The sequence below is a fragment of the Corylus avellana genome, chromosome 4 (genome assembly GCF_965113065.1).
Source record: "Corylus avellana chromosome 4, dhCorAvel1.hap1.2, whole genome shotgun sequence".
Taxonomy (NCBI): domain Eukaryota; kingdom Viridiplantae; phylum Streptophyta; class Magnoliopsida; order Fagales; family Betulaceae; genus Corylus; species Corylus avellana.
This window is the reverse complement of record NC_142493.1, coordinates 36,342,670-36,357,284: the sequence shown is the minus strand read 5'-3', so window position 1 is coordinate 36,357,284 and position 14,615 is coordinate 36,342,670. Positions and strand designations below refer to the sequence as shown.

At 36.4% G+C, this 14,615-nt stretch overlaps 3 protein-coding genes across 5 annotated transcripts; 1 reads left to right on the top strand and 2 right to left on the bottom strand.

Moving 5' to 3' along the window:
- Window positions 1-2,720: 2,720 nt before the first annotated feature.
- Window positions 2,721-4,288, bottom strand: LOC132179130 (uncharacterized). 2 transcript variants are annotated; one of them, XM_059591774.2, is made up of 2 exons: window positions 3,885-4,288; window positions 2,721-3,764 (listed from the first exon to the last, which is right to left on the bottom strand). In XM_059591774.2, the coding sequence occupies exon 2, from the start codon at window positions 3,701-3,703 to the stop codon at window positions 2,876-2,878; it is 828 nt and encodes a 275-aa protein (XP_059447757.2). In that variant the 5' UTR covers window positions 3,704-3,764; window positions 3,885-4,288; the 3' UTR covers window positions 2,721-2,875. The 2 variants fall into 2 exon arrangements, with proteins under 2 accessions (XP_059447757.2, XP_059447756.2); XM_059591773.2 differs by having other exon boundaries at window positions 3,899-4,288.
- An 85-nt stretch (window positions 4,289-4,373) lies between these two features.
- HYD1 (C-8,7 sterol isomerase) lies at window positions 4,374-7,271 on the bottom strand. Its single transcript, XM_059591775.2, has 4 exons — window positions 7,074-7,271; window positions 5,599-5,745; window positions 5,389-5,497; window positions 4,374-4,777 (listed from the first exon to the last, which is right to left on the bottom strand). The coding sequence occupies exons 1-4, from the start codon at window positions 7,216-7,218 to the stop codon at window positions 4,513-4,515; spliced, it is 666 nt and encodes a 221-aa protein (XP_059447758.1). The 5' UTR covers window positions 7,219-7,271; the 3' UTR covers window positions 4,374-4,512.
- A 2,585-nt stretch (window positions 7,272-9,856) lies between these two features.
- Window positions 9,857-14,612, top strand: LOC132179407 (putative protein S-acyltransferase 6). Of its 2 annotated transcripts, none has more exons than XM_088515862.1 (6): window positions 9,857-10,273; window positions 10,449-10,664; window positions 10,759-10,941; window positions 11,425-11,739; window positions 13,445-13,678; window positions 13,768-14,612. In XM_088515862.1, exons 2-6 carry the CDS (start codon window positions 10,533-10,535, stop codon window positions 14,206-14,208), a joined length of 1,305 nt encoding a protein of 434 aa, XP_088371988.1. In that variant the 5' UTR covers window positions 9,857-10,273; window positions 10,449-10,532; the 3' UTR covers window positions 14,209-14,612. The 2 variants fall into 2 exon arrangements, with proteins under 2 accessions (XP_088371988.1, XP_059448118.1); XM_059592135.2 differs by having other exon boundaries at window positions 9,857-10,297.
- The last annotated feature ends 3 nt before the right edge of the window (window positions 14,613-14,615 follow it).

The window sequence follows — 14,615 nt, the reverse complement described above, 5'->3', positions numbered from 1 at the left end:
TTTAAAGGAAAAGTCTAGACTTTTTAGTTGTCACTCACAGAAACAAGATGGCCTGCTTTAAGATTTTTATTTTTTATTCATGGCTTGCTTTAAGATTTACTTAAAAATAACACTAGTTGGGGCTGTTTCTTAATTAAAGAGTTTGTTGCAAGTTAATGGCGCATAAGCTGCTAGGGTTGAAAAGCTCTCTAGCAAATGAATGTAGAGTGTTTATTTGGTTACTTTTGTGTACAATTCTTGTAAATACTTTTCATTAGCATTTTCAATATCATATTTAGTTGTTAAATTAGTAAGTTGTGACTAATAATTTCATGAAGCTTTAAAAGTGACAAGTAAGTGTCTATGGTTTGGGGTTGTAACAAATAATTCACTTCATACAAATTCTAACCATTTTATTTTTGACAGGGTCATTATGTAATTACAAATTTAACCTAATAAAATTATACAAAAAAAAAAAAGGCATGGTGCTATGTAGTTCAGTCATCTCCTTTGACCAATTATAGGGATAATCGAACCAACCTCATAGCTTTGGGGATGGTTTGGCCATCCCAAGCAATCGAATTTGGAGGTGGCCGAACTATCCCCGAGCATTAGGTTTGGAGTGGTCAACCACCCAATGCTAGCCCTTTCCTTTTTTTTTAAAAAAAAAAAAATTTTTTTTTTTTAATAATTTTCAAGGGACATTCCTAATTTTATAATGGTCATGTCCCAAAAATGGTCAAGATTTGTACAAATTCAATTATTTGCTACACAAGTATAGCACATGAAATTATTTGTCACTTTTGAAACTCTAGGAAGTTATTTGTCACAGCCCAAGGCCCCCAACCCACAAAGCCTAATTTATCAATTTTTTTAAAAAATAATAAATAAAAGAAAACTTAAGGGATAGAGATGCATAAAATAATTTAGTACATTTCATTTCATGTGTGGCCGACCCTATTTGAGTCTGGACTCCCCACCATATCCCAGATTACGACTTTATTCCAAAAATAAATTTGGAAGTAAAAATTTTTGTTTCAATTTATGATCCATGAACTAATTTAATTTGGGCCCAACCTAATGAACTCACATACTCTAAAGCCCAAAATATTAAGCCTTAATCAAGGCCCAATATCTTGTACAGGGGATGCTACATGGCCACCCCTCACTCCTTTGTGAAGGGAGGGGAGGCCAGGGGAGGAGGTTGCCCTTTTTTTAAGGGTTTGTTTGGAATTTCGTTTGAGTTACTTAAAAGTATTTTTAATACTTAAAAAGTTCATTTGAAAAAAAAAAAAAAAAACTCGTTTGGTAAAAAAATTAAAAGTGTTTTTAATGGTCCAAAAAGTTTAAAAATAGTCAAACTACACTTTTGATAAAAGCTTAAAAATGAAACTTTTACTCAAAAATTCTTTTTGACTTAAAATCTATATTTCTCAAATGCAATCTCAAACAAGCTTTTAGTGTAGAGTTATAAATTTGTAATGATCAATTTGATAAAAGAAGTTTACCACAAGGTACGTTAATGAAAGATTTGAGATAAGCCTAATTCTCACGATCAATTTAGTAAATTTTCCTAATTTGTTTACACTAAATACAGGCTTCTATGAGTAGGCTCTGTTGTTTGACATATTAAAAAGAAAGGAAAAAAAAAAAAAAATGGCACAAGAGGATTTCAAAATCAATTAGAATTAGGAATGAGGCCCTTCCTTCCCAGCATCATGATTCATAAGCCTACTCTCCCGTTCAAATTCCCTTCTGCTTTTTAGTAGGCTCTGTTTTTATTTTTTTCTCTTACCCCTGGGTGGGGGGTGGAGAGTTGAACATTCAACGGTCTTATGGTCTTTATAAAAAAACAGTCAAGTTGATTGATTAAGACCTAAGAGTCTCTCCAATAATTTCAATATAAGTGGTTGCCAGTTGCCAAGACCTCGTCACTATGATTAATTCTGAGAACCAAAAACATTGGCACATACTACTCTGTTTTAGTCCACAGTGGGGTACAGTGATTATGACACACCCGTGGAACCTAGAAACTAGGAGAAACTTCAGAAAGTCCCCCTGAACTTCCAGCCAATTTGAAAAATCTCCCCTGAATTTTTAAAACTCTCATTTAGGCCCACTGAACTTTGATTTTCTCTCACTTTGGACCCTTTTAACATTAAACTACGTCGTTTTTGGGCTGGGTAGGTGTTTAATTTTATGATACAAAACGACGTAGTTTAATGTTAAAAGGGTCCAAAGTGAGAGAAAACCAAAGTTCAGGGGACCTAAATGAGAATTTTGAAAATTCAGGAAATTTTTTTTAAATTGACTGAAAATTCAGGAAGGCTTTCTGAAATTTTCCCAAACTTTTATTAGTAAACGTCTTTGAAGTTTTCACCCAAGTTTTAGTTGAAATAGTGAAACAAGAAAACAAAATAGTAACGCCCAAGTTTTCAACATTTCCCAACTTTTGGGCTGGGTTCTAGAATATGCATTTAATCACTCTTTCAAAAGGAAAAATCTTAGTCACCTAACTTTTATTTTATTATTTATTAATATAGTACAAGTGTGGTCCATAAAATTACTCCTCTTTTTTTTTTTTTTTTTTTTGCAGTGGCGTATTTGGCACGACATTGGATTATGCTTGAGAATGGGTACGATTAATGGCGGCGGCGCAAAGCAAAAGTGAAGAAGATGCACATTTTCTTAAAGAGATGGGATAGTATGTATCAATAGAGATGCCGAGATGGGATACACCCTATCATCAAATGCTATATTCTATATAATCATATCATAAATATTAAATAATACTTCCCTAGCTAGTCCCTACAACAGTACAACTACAAGGCAGACATCGACATATGATCCATCATCTCCTCCTCCACTCCCTAATCCCTATTCCCATCTTTGGACATTAATTGGATGATGCACCACCTCCAGAGTAGCCGCACAAGCTGGGTGCAAGTGCGTAGCCATAACTCATCGACTCCGGCTTGTACGAATATATCCCCGGAATTTGTTGTATTGACGGATATGGATGATAAGACACCCCGGCAGGAGACAAGTATGGCTGCGGGGATGGTGGTGTCCAATATTTGTAACTCTTCGGAGAAGGGATGCTAATTCTGGGCGAGACAACATCATCCAGTGAAGGATAGCATATATGCCCCTCCCCCCCTGCCCTATTTTCAACTTCCACTCTTGGATAATCAATTTTCTCTTTAGAAAATGAGCCCAGTTTTATAGTATCACTTTTGACCACCTCCTTCTCCTTGTTGGTTTTCCCATTCTTCACCTTGTAAGAGAAATTCAAGACCCCATTAGGCTTACCGTCACGGCTTCGAACCTGATAACTGACGAACCTCATAGCTCCGTTAGACTCATCATCAATCAAGTCCTTGAATACTGGAACCTGGACTTCACCAACGGTGTTGTTACCGAAAACGATACCTTCGCTGAGAAGATCAAATCTCAGAAAAAGATGATTGCGGTCATCAGGAAGCAACAAGTCTTTAAGATCAAACTGCATCTCGTGATTCCACTCTGGGTTCCTGTCTCCAACTCTGTCCACTGGCGTTTTTTGACGCTGCAGTTGTTGTTGCTCATGCTTTTGCTTTTTCTTCACTTCTTCGTTGACAAGGCGGACCACAGCGTAGACTGATAGCTTCTGGAAGAAATTGAAGCCCTTGAGATCTCTAGCCGAGATTACCTTCAACTTCAACTCTATAGAGCTCAAATCCATGACACACCTCTGTAGCTGTGCAACTAGTTACTTCTTCTCCTGACGAGGACTATTCTCCTACCTTTTGAAGGTATTAGATACCAAAGAAAATAAATAAAGGCCTAAATAGCATAAGAACCCAAACTGGGTCAGCAATATGAACTGGGGCACGCGTACAATTAATGGATTGGAAAATACGCACCATTGACTAAGTACCTGCTTGAGCTTGAGCATTCCTACTAGTCTCTTAAAAGGCTAACATGGCAAAGCTTCCTGGGCTATTCTAGAACTTCTCGGCACCCTTTGGCAATAGCTCCTTATTATTAATTCAAAAAATTTAATTATCTAACATTCTTACTTTTTACATCACATCAATCACTTTATATTACAGTTCATATTACAGTTCATGTCCACTAGTGTCTAATGCCAAATGGAGACAGCAAAGTCAATGATATTTGTGGACCTGTGGTTTCATTTCATCAGAAGAACATTAATCTCTAGGGATAGTGGCGGTTCCAGAAAGAGATCCAGAGACAACATTAGTAAGTAAAAAAGAAACAGGCTAATGCACGCCATTGGGAACATCAAATATACACAAGCCCTGATGCATCCACCTTTGCTACAATCAATGAGATAAGTCGTAACTTGAAATATTGATAATGTAACAGCAGGATATTCAACCAAACCAATCGTAACAAAATCCTTGAGTAAATATTTCCAAATCACCATGTAAAGTGCATCAATTGAGAAATTATTATCAAAAGAAATAAGAGCTTGCAAAATCTGAATCCAGTAACTACAAATATCTTGAATAATGCAAGAAGTCGACCTCAGCGAACTTTTGACTTTTTCTGGCCTTGGACCTGGAATGCTGCACAGATCTTCTTCCAACAACGGATGGAAATGAGTGTGGGTATCACAATCCATGAGGCATTTGCACCAATATAGTATGCGTAGTAGTAGTATGAGTTTGCAGCAAAGTGATCACCTTCCAAGTAAGAAGTTATGAAATATACAGCAGTTCCATAGAGCTGGCCCAGAGAAATGGCAAACTGAAGTATGTAGCTATATGACTTTCCCGTAGCTATTGCAAACCTGCCAGGTGTCAGCAAAGATGGCACAGGAAAAATGATCAGCAGAAGGGAATGTAAATATTTGCATATAAAATCTAAATTCAGATAGGAAGAGAAATAGCAAGACCAAAAAGGCATTTCTACCACATTCATTAATTCATTCATTTTGTTAAGGTTATATAGAAAAAAGAAAATTCACAAAATAAAATTCATTCATTAATTCATTCATTTTGTTAAGGTTATATAGAAAAAAGAAATTTCACAAAATAAAATTCATTCATTAATTCATTCATTTTGTTAAGGTTATACTAAGCCAGTAAATTCACAAAATAAGAAAAAAAAAAAAAGTTAGGGAAGAGGGATAGCACCTAATCCCCAAACATACCAGTAATGAGAAGCTCTCAAGATGAACAATGAGCCTTTGTATGCTGATGGAAACTATCATGTAAAAAATCTAATTCCAGAATCCAGACAGGGTTGAAAATATTGAATCTTTTCTTTTTTGTAACATGATATGTTAGAAATATAAATTAAATGATTAAATTTATCTTTTTTTTTTTTTTTTTTTTTTTTTTTTTCAGCTTAAACTTTTGAGATAAGTAGTAATTTAACATGATATCCATTCGATCTTACACTGCTAAAAGGCTAGCTGGACCCTCTAGAACTGCAGTTAGCCCTTCAACAGTAACAATTCCTGCATCCCTAGCTGCATATCTTGAATCACCTTTGCTGTATTCTTTCCCTGGAAGTTTTAAACGAGGGTTGTCATCTACATGTGACCCAACAAATCCAAACGAGTCCCAACTGCTGCCAATACGTTTAGAATTAAACAAAAAAACTTACAAACTTCCGCCAGGTAAAAACCAGTTTTATCCTTATAAAATTCTGGGGAGAAAGCAAAATAACCCTCAACAATCATGTGGGTGAGGCCTGTGAAAGCCCACCAGCACATGAGCCATCTGTCAATCTTGGACTTTTTGGGTGATCTCCCTGGTTTAAGAAAAAAGGCATTTAAATTCAATTAGGCACCCCAAGGCAATTAAAATTTATCAAGATGCAAGTTATTTAAATCTGAATTAGAAAATAAAATAACCCATACATGTACCACAAAGAAATCAAATTATCAAGAACATTCATGAAAAGTAAAAACAAATACATGAGTTAATCTTAACCAATAGCTCCTTCCCTTGCTAGATTAAACAGTTAAGGAACAGAATCCAACCAGTGATGGTAACATAGACAATGTCCGGAGCTCAGACCAGAAAGATTAGGAATTGATGTATCCTAAAAGGATCAAAGTGTTGATGCTCTTGAAGGGTGATAGTTTTAAAGCGTGTAAACTAGATGCATTCAGACAGCAGCAGCAGCAGTTCAGACAAACATCACCACCGTGTAGCTCATACTCGTCAAGATAAGGCAGCAAGTTTAAATGACAGTGTTGCAGAGCAAAACAGAGAACAAGATACGGACGATCATTCAGCAATTCAAACTTAAACTTAAACATAGAGCTTGATTGAGATTGTGTTTTGAGAATAAAGCTTTTAAGACAAAATAAGCTTTCAGGTAAAAGCTTTATTTTAAAGCTTTTGCCCGAAGTCCTTTTTGATCATTTTTAGCAATTAAAAGCACTTTTAATTTTTTTTACCAAACAAATATTTTTTTCTTCAAACGCACTTTTTGAGTGATAAAAGTACTTTTAGATCTCTCAAACGCAATCTCAAATAAGCTCTTAGTGTCATCCTATCACACGTCAAACATAACTGCCCATATATTAGCTTTAGCTTTAGCTTTAAATTATTTATGTTTTTATAGATTTACATATTTTGAAATTTGTATTCTGCAGTAACTCAAACACTCGATAATTGTACAGATGATATATATGGTGAAATACAAATCGCGTTTTGGTTGTGTTGGCTAAAACTGTTTTCATCATTTATTTCATTCCGTAGCCCATGAAGAAATGAAGAAAAGAAACGAAGTTGAAAGCTCTAGTACCTACAACAACAAACAAACAAAAAAGTTGAAAACTCTAGTTAATCAGCTCAAAATACAAATAGTGGCGAAAGCTGGTTGATTCACAAATTTGAGGTTTTGAAGCTGGTAATTCTCACATGTAGCATTACAAACGCTCTGCTCATTATTACGATTTTGGTCGAAAGGTTACCCACTCGAATAAACAAATTGGAAATTGGAACAACACTATAATAGATCGCAGAAGTGGGTCTAAAATAAAAGAAATTGATTTGGGTAAAAGAAAAATTAGAAATGAATAGAAGTTGGCGATGGGTGAGCAAGTAGAGTAGTAAAAAGAAGCAAACCGGAGAGGAGCCAGACGAGGGAGACGACGAGCAGGGAAGAGACGCCATAGACGAGGAGAATAGAGGACTGTGAGAGGAAACATGGCACGAAACCTGGCAGCTTTAGATCTTTGGGTACGTAGGGATGTTCAACCGATGCCTCCATTTTCGCCTTCCTCTCACTCCGACCAAAGTCAACCTCCGCCCCAACTCTGTAGGGTTGGTTCTTTTATCTAACCATTGTTATAGTGGGCCGGGCATGACGGGAAGTTACAGATTCAAATTAAGCGGAATGGGCCTCCATTCTCTCTCTCTCTCTCTTGGACCCAGTGAGCAAATAGGACGGGGCATGTTCATATAATCATATATGATAAAGTCTGTACAAAATGGATGGAATTGAGATGAATTGATTTCTCTATTGTGTATGATAGTTAGGGAGTACTTTAATGAGAAATTGAGTGTTTCTCTTATTAAGTTTTGTTGGATTATTTATAGATGTTTTAATTTGGTGGTATAAAATAGTGATTATTGGATGAAATAATATTGTAAGAACATGCTTCCAATATGTTTAATATCCTTTTTTAGTAGGCGCATGGCTTGCCTTGGGCTTGGGTTGTGAGAGTCTTGTAACATTAGTTGATAAGTTTTTAATTTCAACAATTATTATCTCCGCTTTGCTCCCTTCGTCAATTTATCATCCAATTAGTTTAATATGTCATATAGTATTCTTTGAAGGCAACCGACTCTCTCTTCCTAGGAGAAAACCTAGAGAGAAAAAACATGTGGGGGAGGAGAGAGCTCTTGCTCCCCTCTTCTTTCCTCCTCCTCCCCTTCTTGTTTTTTTCTTCTTTTCTTTTTTTCAATTTATTTTTTTGGTTTTTTTTCGACTAATTCAGTTGTTCCACCAATCTTTTTGCTTATGCTGCATTGCCTTCGTTCGCCCTCCACCGTGTTGCACCACTTTTTGCCCCCTTCGAAATTGGTTGGACTTTAAATCTAATTTTTCAAATCTAGATCTAGTTTCCTCAATTGGTTTCGCTTTGTCACGCGCCAGCTCACCGTGCTCCTCAATTGCCCATCGGTGCAAAACAGCTTCATCTCATCTACCACGTACTAGCTAGTGCGCTTCGCCTTCCTCACCCCAGCTGTTGTAGTTGCTTGCTGGCTTTTTTATTGTGTTTTTGTTGTTTTTTGAATAAGTGTTTGACTTCTCCTTACATCTACTTTCATGAGCGATCTTTAAGGTGAAGATTTTTATTCTAGCCTTTAGGTCGATGATGATTAGTTTCGATGTGAGGGTTTTACTCTCATGGCCGAAAAAATAAAAATTGAGAATATGAGCTACCTATGTATTAAATTGAATCTGCGATGAGCATATCTGTTCTATAACTGAAGTTTGAAAATGTGTTAGCGAATGTTGAAGTCATAGATAAAACTTTATTGTAAGATTTTTATATTTGTCTCTATGACGTTGTAACCTTATAGCTTTGACTATAATTTATTAGAGCTTTATGCTCTCGAATTTTTTTCAATGAGTGAATATGAAATATTTTAATAATAAAAAAAAACCATATATTTCATGTGACAAAATTATTCTAAAATATAAATTTACTCTAAATAAAAATTTAAAAATATCTACATAAGAAAAAAAAGAAAAAAAAAAAAAAAAAAAGAGAAGAAGAGATATACTGTAAGGGGGAGATCTATCCTTACAAAAAAGTGGCCAGCCTCCCTTTGAGGAGTGATGGCCCCTAACTAACTTAGGGGTGACTAAGGCTGGGTGTCGGATAACACGATATCGAAGGAGGGCTTTTCACCTCTTGTACAGCCCATTGTCCGTAAGTCAGTAATTTCATCAGCTTTTTCTGACAATGGGACTACACCGTTATTGACTGTCACCTACATGGCAATGACGGTCACGTTCGGTAAGTCGAAATGGAAAAAAAAGAAAAAGAAAATCCATTGGTGGAAGAAAGCATTCGAAGAAATCGAAGGAAGGCAAACCTGGAGTGGAGAGTGAAGACCGTGCAGAGAAGGAAGAGAATTAGGTGAATATTATTTTATAAAAAAATACAAAGATAAAATTGTTTTTATTTTTTTTATTTAATTTTTATAAAATAATATTTACCTAAAACTAAAAGAACAACATAGTAATATTAAAAAAAAAGCACGTAACACTTTCCTTTGAGATAGGTCGACCATAAAACTGCAATTTGTTTATATTGAATGATGGTCTGATAATACAAGAAAAAAAGCCAATTTATAAGGAATATAATTTGTTAAGAAAATGATAAATAGAGAAAGAAATGTAGACACGTATAAATAGAAAAAATCGAATATATATTATATTAGTAATTAGATTATATAATATTTGTTGTAATCACATGAAAGAGCACGTAATCCTGGTCAAGCGAATCCCCTGAGTCCCTGAGAAATAGAGTAGCCCGACTTTTTCCTCCGAAAAAACAAGTTGTTTGACTCGATAAATCGCAAGTTCTGGTGGGACAAGACGGAGGAAAAGGTGTAACGTGTGATTGTCGTAACCAAAGATTCTCCAGTCCACGTTGGGAGTTGCAAATGCGTCGCTGTCATGGAATTACTTTTGACTATCTTTTCTACGTAAGGGATGGTCCCACGGTCTCTCTTTCTCTCACTCTATTCTTTTGATACTAATCACTAATTACATTAACGAAATTTGTACGTAAGAGTTTAATTAAGAATAAATAAAAATAGTTAATATATAAATAGTAAAAACAAAAAAAGTGAGTGAAATAAATGAAGAAAGGAAGATGTTGGAGAAATAATGAATGGATAGTAATAGTAGTACCAAGGGAAGTGCATTGATGAAAATGACGGATAATATGTGAAGTAGTGAGGGTCTTGTCCGTGGCGAGTGAGAGGAGCAGCCGAGTCACAGGTGTTTGTGTTTGTGTTTGAGAGAGAGAGAAAGAGAGAGAGAGAGCTCCGGCAAACACTCCCATCACTGAGATACCTGTCTGTCCACCCGTAGTACCAAAATAAGCCAAGAGAACGAGATAATCGTGCCTCGCCACTGGGGGCAATACCGGTTGCGCCTTCTCTCAGCTCTCCTTCCTTTCTCTGTAATCATCTCTCGCACACACTTTTGGAGCTCTGGAAGGTACCCCTACCCTCGATCGGTACCCCTCCCCACCCCCACCCCAGAAAAAAAAAAAAAAACGAAAAGAAAAAAAAAAACAAAGGTAAAGCTGCATATAGAAATACGGGTAAGAATAAGATTGATTTTGTTGTCAATCTATCCGCATTGCGTTATTATTGATCAATTTTGTGTCTTTGTTTATGATTGCTACAATAATTGGTGCTCAATCAAACCAACATTTGTTTCCGCAATCGTTATGCGAATTTATATGTATGCAGATCGGGTGGGTGGGTACGTACGTGATCAACATTGAAATGCGCCGGTGACACCAGGAGATCTGAAGATTCCAGTGGTGGGAGGTGATGGCTATGATGCAAGGAAACATGTATACAAATTCACTGCCTCCACAGCTCTCCGACTCCAACAGGCGGATCATCGGTGACCCAAATGGTTCCCCGTCCATCCGAGTTTATCAAGTTTGGAAAGGAAACAATGTGAGCAGCTTTTGTTTTCTCTGTTAAATTTTACATTATCACAACCTTTGTTTCACCTCACCTTAATTCTTCAAAATATGAAATCTTATTGCAGAGATTCTGCCTCGGAGGCAGGCTTATATTTGGTCCAGATGTGAGGTCCATATTCCTTACGCTGTTTCTGATCGTGACCCCAGTGGTCCTGTTTTGTGCATTTGTTTCTCAGAGCCTCATTCATGAATTCCACCACCATCTGGGAAAAATTGTTGTAGCTGTATGCACCGTCTTCACCCTATACGTGAGTTCTTCTTTGTCTACCGATTGGCTTCCCAATTACCATCTTGGTTTTATATGTATTGTGTAAAGAATCGGGGTGCATTATACCAGTGCATATAAAAAAAAAAAAACAAATATTTTTGTGTTCTGTGGTATGTAAAACTCAAGTTTTACGTAGCTGAATGACTAGGACATAGGGTAGAAAAAAAAAAGCTTTTATACTCTACATTTTATTTCATAAGATAATGAAGATCCCAGTTTAAGTCAGCTAAATTGACTGCAAAATATTATCTGAGTTCATTCATTTCTCTTTTTTTGAGGGAACCAAATAAGGAATTGTAAGGTCTGTATATGATCAATGTCTTTGATTGAGTTGCGAAAAAGAAAAGAAAAGAAAAGAAAAGCTCTGTTTTGACACTTTTTCTGGAAATCTTGCTATTCTTTGCACCATCACCTTTCATTAACGATTTGATAATTGGCATTGCTGAGTTGTCAACTATTGCAGGTAATAATTCTCCTCTTCCTTACATCTGGAAGAGATCCTGGCATTATTCCTCGTAACCCACATCCTCCTGAACTCGAAGATGAAGGCGATAGCTCAGGTATCTCTGCTGATTGGCCTGGAAGTCAAAGTGGAACTGGGGCGCCAAGCTTACCACCCGTAAAAGATGTCATGGTTAATGGCATGGTAGTTAAGGTCAAATATTGTCAAACGTGCATGCTATATCGCCCACCACGATGCTCTCATTGTTCTATTTGCAATAACTGTGTCGAGCGGTTTGATCACCATTGCCCATGGGTGGGACAGTGTATTGGGAAGGTATGTTCATTTCAATCTCCTCTTCTGTTTTGTTTTTCGATTGAATTATAATTTGAGTATTCTCATTTGTGGTTTCCTGAATACCAGAAGGGATTGATTATAAAGTGCTGAAAATGTTGAATTTTTACCATTCTTAAGTGACACATGAAGGATTATTATTTTTGGATGCTCACCAGTCTATTTGCTCTAGCTGTCCCTAGTTTCTTTTGTATCATCCTATTGTCCGAAACTGTCACTTTAGAACCATGAGTCCATGCTCTTAATTTAGAAGCCTGTTTAGTGCAAGAAAATAACGGTTCAACTTTAAACTATCTTGAGATAAAATTGGGTTTGAGAATATTATGTAAATACATAAAAAGGAATAGTCTTTGATCTGGGAAGTAAAATGAAAAGGCTTTCTGATTGTCGAGTTCATGTTGAAATATTTCATATATTACAAAGTCTTTCTGTGCTTATTTGTCTAAATCTTAATAAAATTCTATGAGGAACTTCTTCATCAACTAGAAATTTACTTTGATATCTAATTAAGTATTTAATTTATGCCTGTTTATTTGCAATTGTCCTTAATGTTCCAATTTTAAAGTCTGTCTACACTTCCAACCTAATTACGCTATGGCTGGTTTATGCCTCCTTCAGCTCCTCTGTCTGTGGCCATTTTTTTCTTTCACTTTACATCATAACCATTAGCATGCATTATAAGTGTGGGCTAGCAAGGTTGATGTAACTCAATATAGTATGAGCGTAATCACAGGAGTATGTCTTCCAATCTAGAAATTCATTCATTGCTTTATGGAGAGCTCAGTTGGGATATATTTAGTTCCATCGAAGGAGTTCATCCCTAGGTCACACAGGATCTCTGACTCTCATTTGGCTGAAGTGAACTATTGGAATCAACACATATGTAAGGCAACCAGAAGGAAAAAAGAAAAAAGGAAGGTTAAGATTATAAGGATCTTCAAATTACACGGTTTGTTTGGATGCCTGTAAAGAGTTACCTTCAATGGAGCAGATTGCAGACATCTCATTCTTTATTTCCTTCTACTTGCTTAAAGAAATTAAAAGACTATGCTGTTCGTATGAGTTATATAATCACCCTAATCTATTAAAGGCAAATTACTTAGGTATGACTTGTAAGTGTTTTCATCTGCTGCTACTTGCAAGCCACATATACAAAGAATGAGATGTGTTTTTAGCTCAGGGTTTATTCATGCAATTATTTCCCAACTTTAGCTGTTACCTCATCCTTTAGGCTCTTTGTTGGTTACCTATGTATGTATAAATATGCATGTGTATATGTGTGCATACTTACAAACATATGCAAATAGATGATGGAGCGTACATGTATAGATGCATATATTGATGCCTGGATCTCTACATATGAACAGACATGCATACATATGCAAATAGATGATGGAGCGTACATGTATAGATGCATATATTGATGCCTGGATCTCTACATATGAACAGACATGCATATATGCATGTATAGTTATTTCCCCAATTACGACTTGAGAGATGAATTTTCTCTTTATACTGTGCTCCCGTCATTCTTGGATGTGTCTGTATATAATTATTCACTGTCTGGTTCTTCTTACTTCAAATATGTTTCAAGAGACAATTTTCTCATTATGCTCTACTGGTTGTCATTGTAGGATGTGTTCTTACCTTTCATAGTCCTAACAAGGTTGAAGTGTTTTCTTTACAGAGGAATTACAGATTCTTCTTCATGTTTGTGTCCTCCACAACCATTCTTTGCCTATATGTTTTTGCCTTCTGCTGGGTCAACGTTAGGAAAATAATGGATGCATACCATTGTAATCTCTGGAGGGCTTTTATGAAGTCCCCTGTTTCAGGAATTCTGGTCTTATATACATTCATAGCTGCTTGGTTTGTTGGAGGTCTTACCGCATTTCATATCTATTTAATTATCACCAATCAGGTTCTTATCTCCTCTTTACCTCTATTTCTGGTTTGCTGTTCCCATTGACTTTTTATTTAGTTTTTAAGTCTTGTATTGCATTTCTGCAGACAACATATGAGAATTTCCGGTACAGGTATGATGGGAAGATGAATCCTTATAACCGCGGGTGTGCCCTCAATATTGTGGAAATCTTCTTTTCTAAAATTCCCATTTCTAAGAACAAATTCAGGGCAAAGGTAAAGGGGGATGCATCTTCCGTCTTCACCACTTCAATGTCAATGCGCCATGGCTTGAGCCCAGAAATGCCCAAAACAAGCTTGGACATAGAGAGCGGAAAACGGCAAGCTGTTGCTGCTGAAGATTTTGAAGAAATACAGAGTCAGATTGATAGTGTTGGTGGATTGGAGAGGTGTGGAACCCAGCCAAGACGCGCAAACTGGGATCACAAAGCGAACTGGGAGATCTCACCTGATATACGAATGTTGGCTGCTGACTTTGCAATGGAACATGGTTCGACAGAGAGACAGAAAATAAATGGAGGCCACTAATCATGGCTTTTGTAGCCTAATCTATTGTGGTGAGAGTAATATTTTGTTCTTAGAGCCAAGATAAAATTTTTAACCTGGCTGATTGAAATTGGTTGCTGGAAGTGATGCTGAACTTAAAGAAAAGTTCTACCTTTGAAACAATGTTTCGCCACACTGTTTTCTTTTATAGGAAGATATGCACTGGTTCAGTTAAAATGTGAAGAGGAACATGTACATCAAACCGCCGTCGTGGATACTTGGAGTGAGTGTTTTGCTATATTGCAACTGTCTCTTCTGGGAATTTGGTTGGGTGTTGATAATTGTTAATTTGCTGGATAAGTTAGCAGTGATGCTGAAAAACCAAACGCCTCATACTATAAGCTCTAATTTACTTGAGTATATAAGTACTAATTTACTTGATTTTTTGT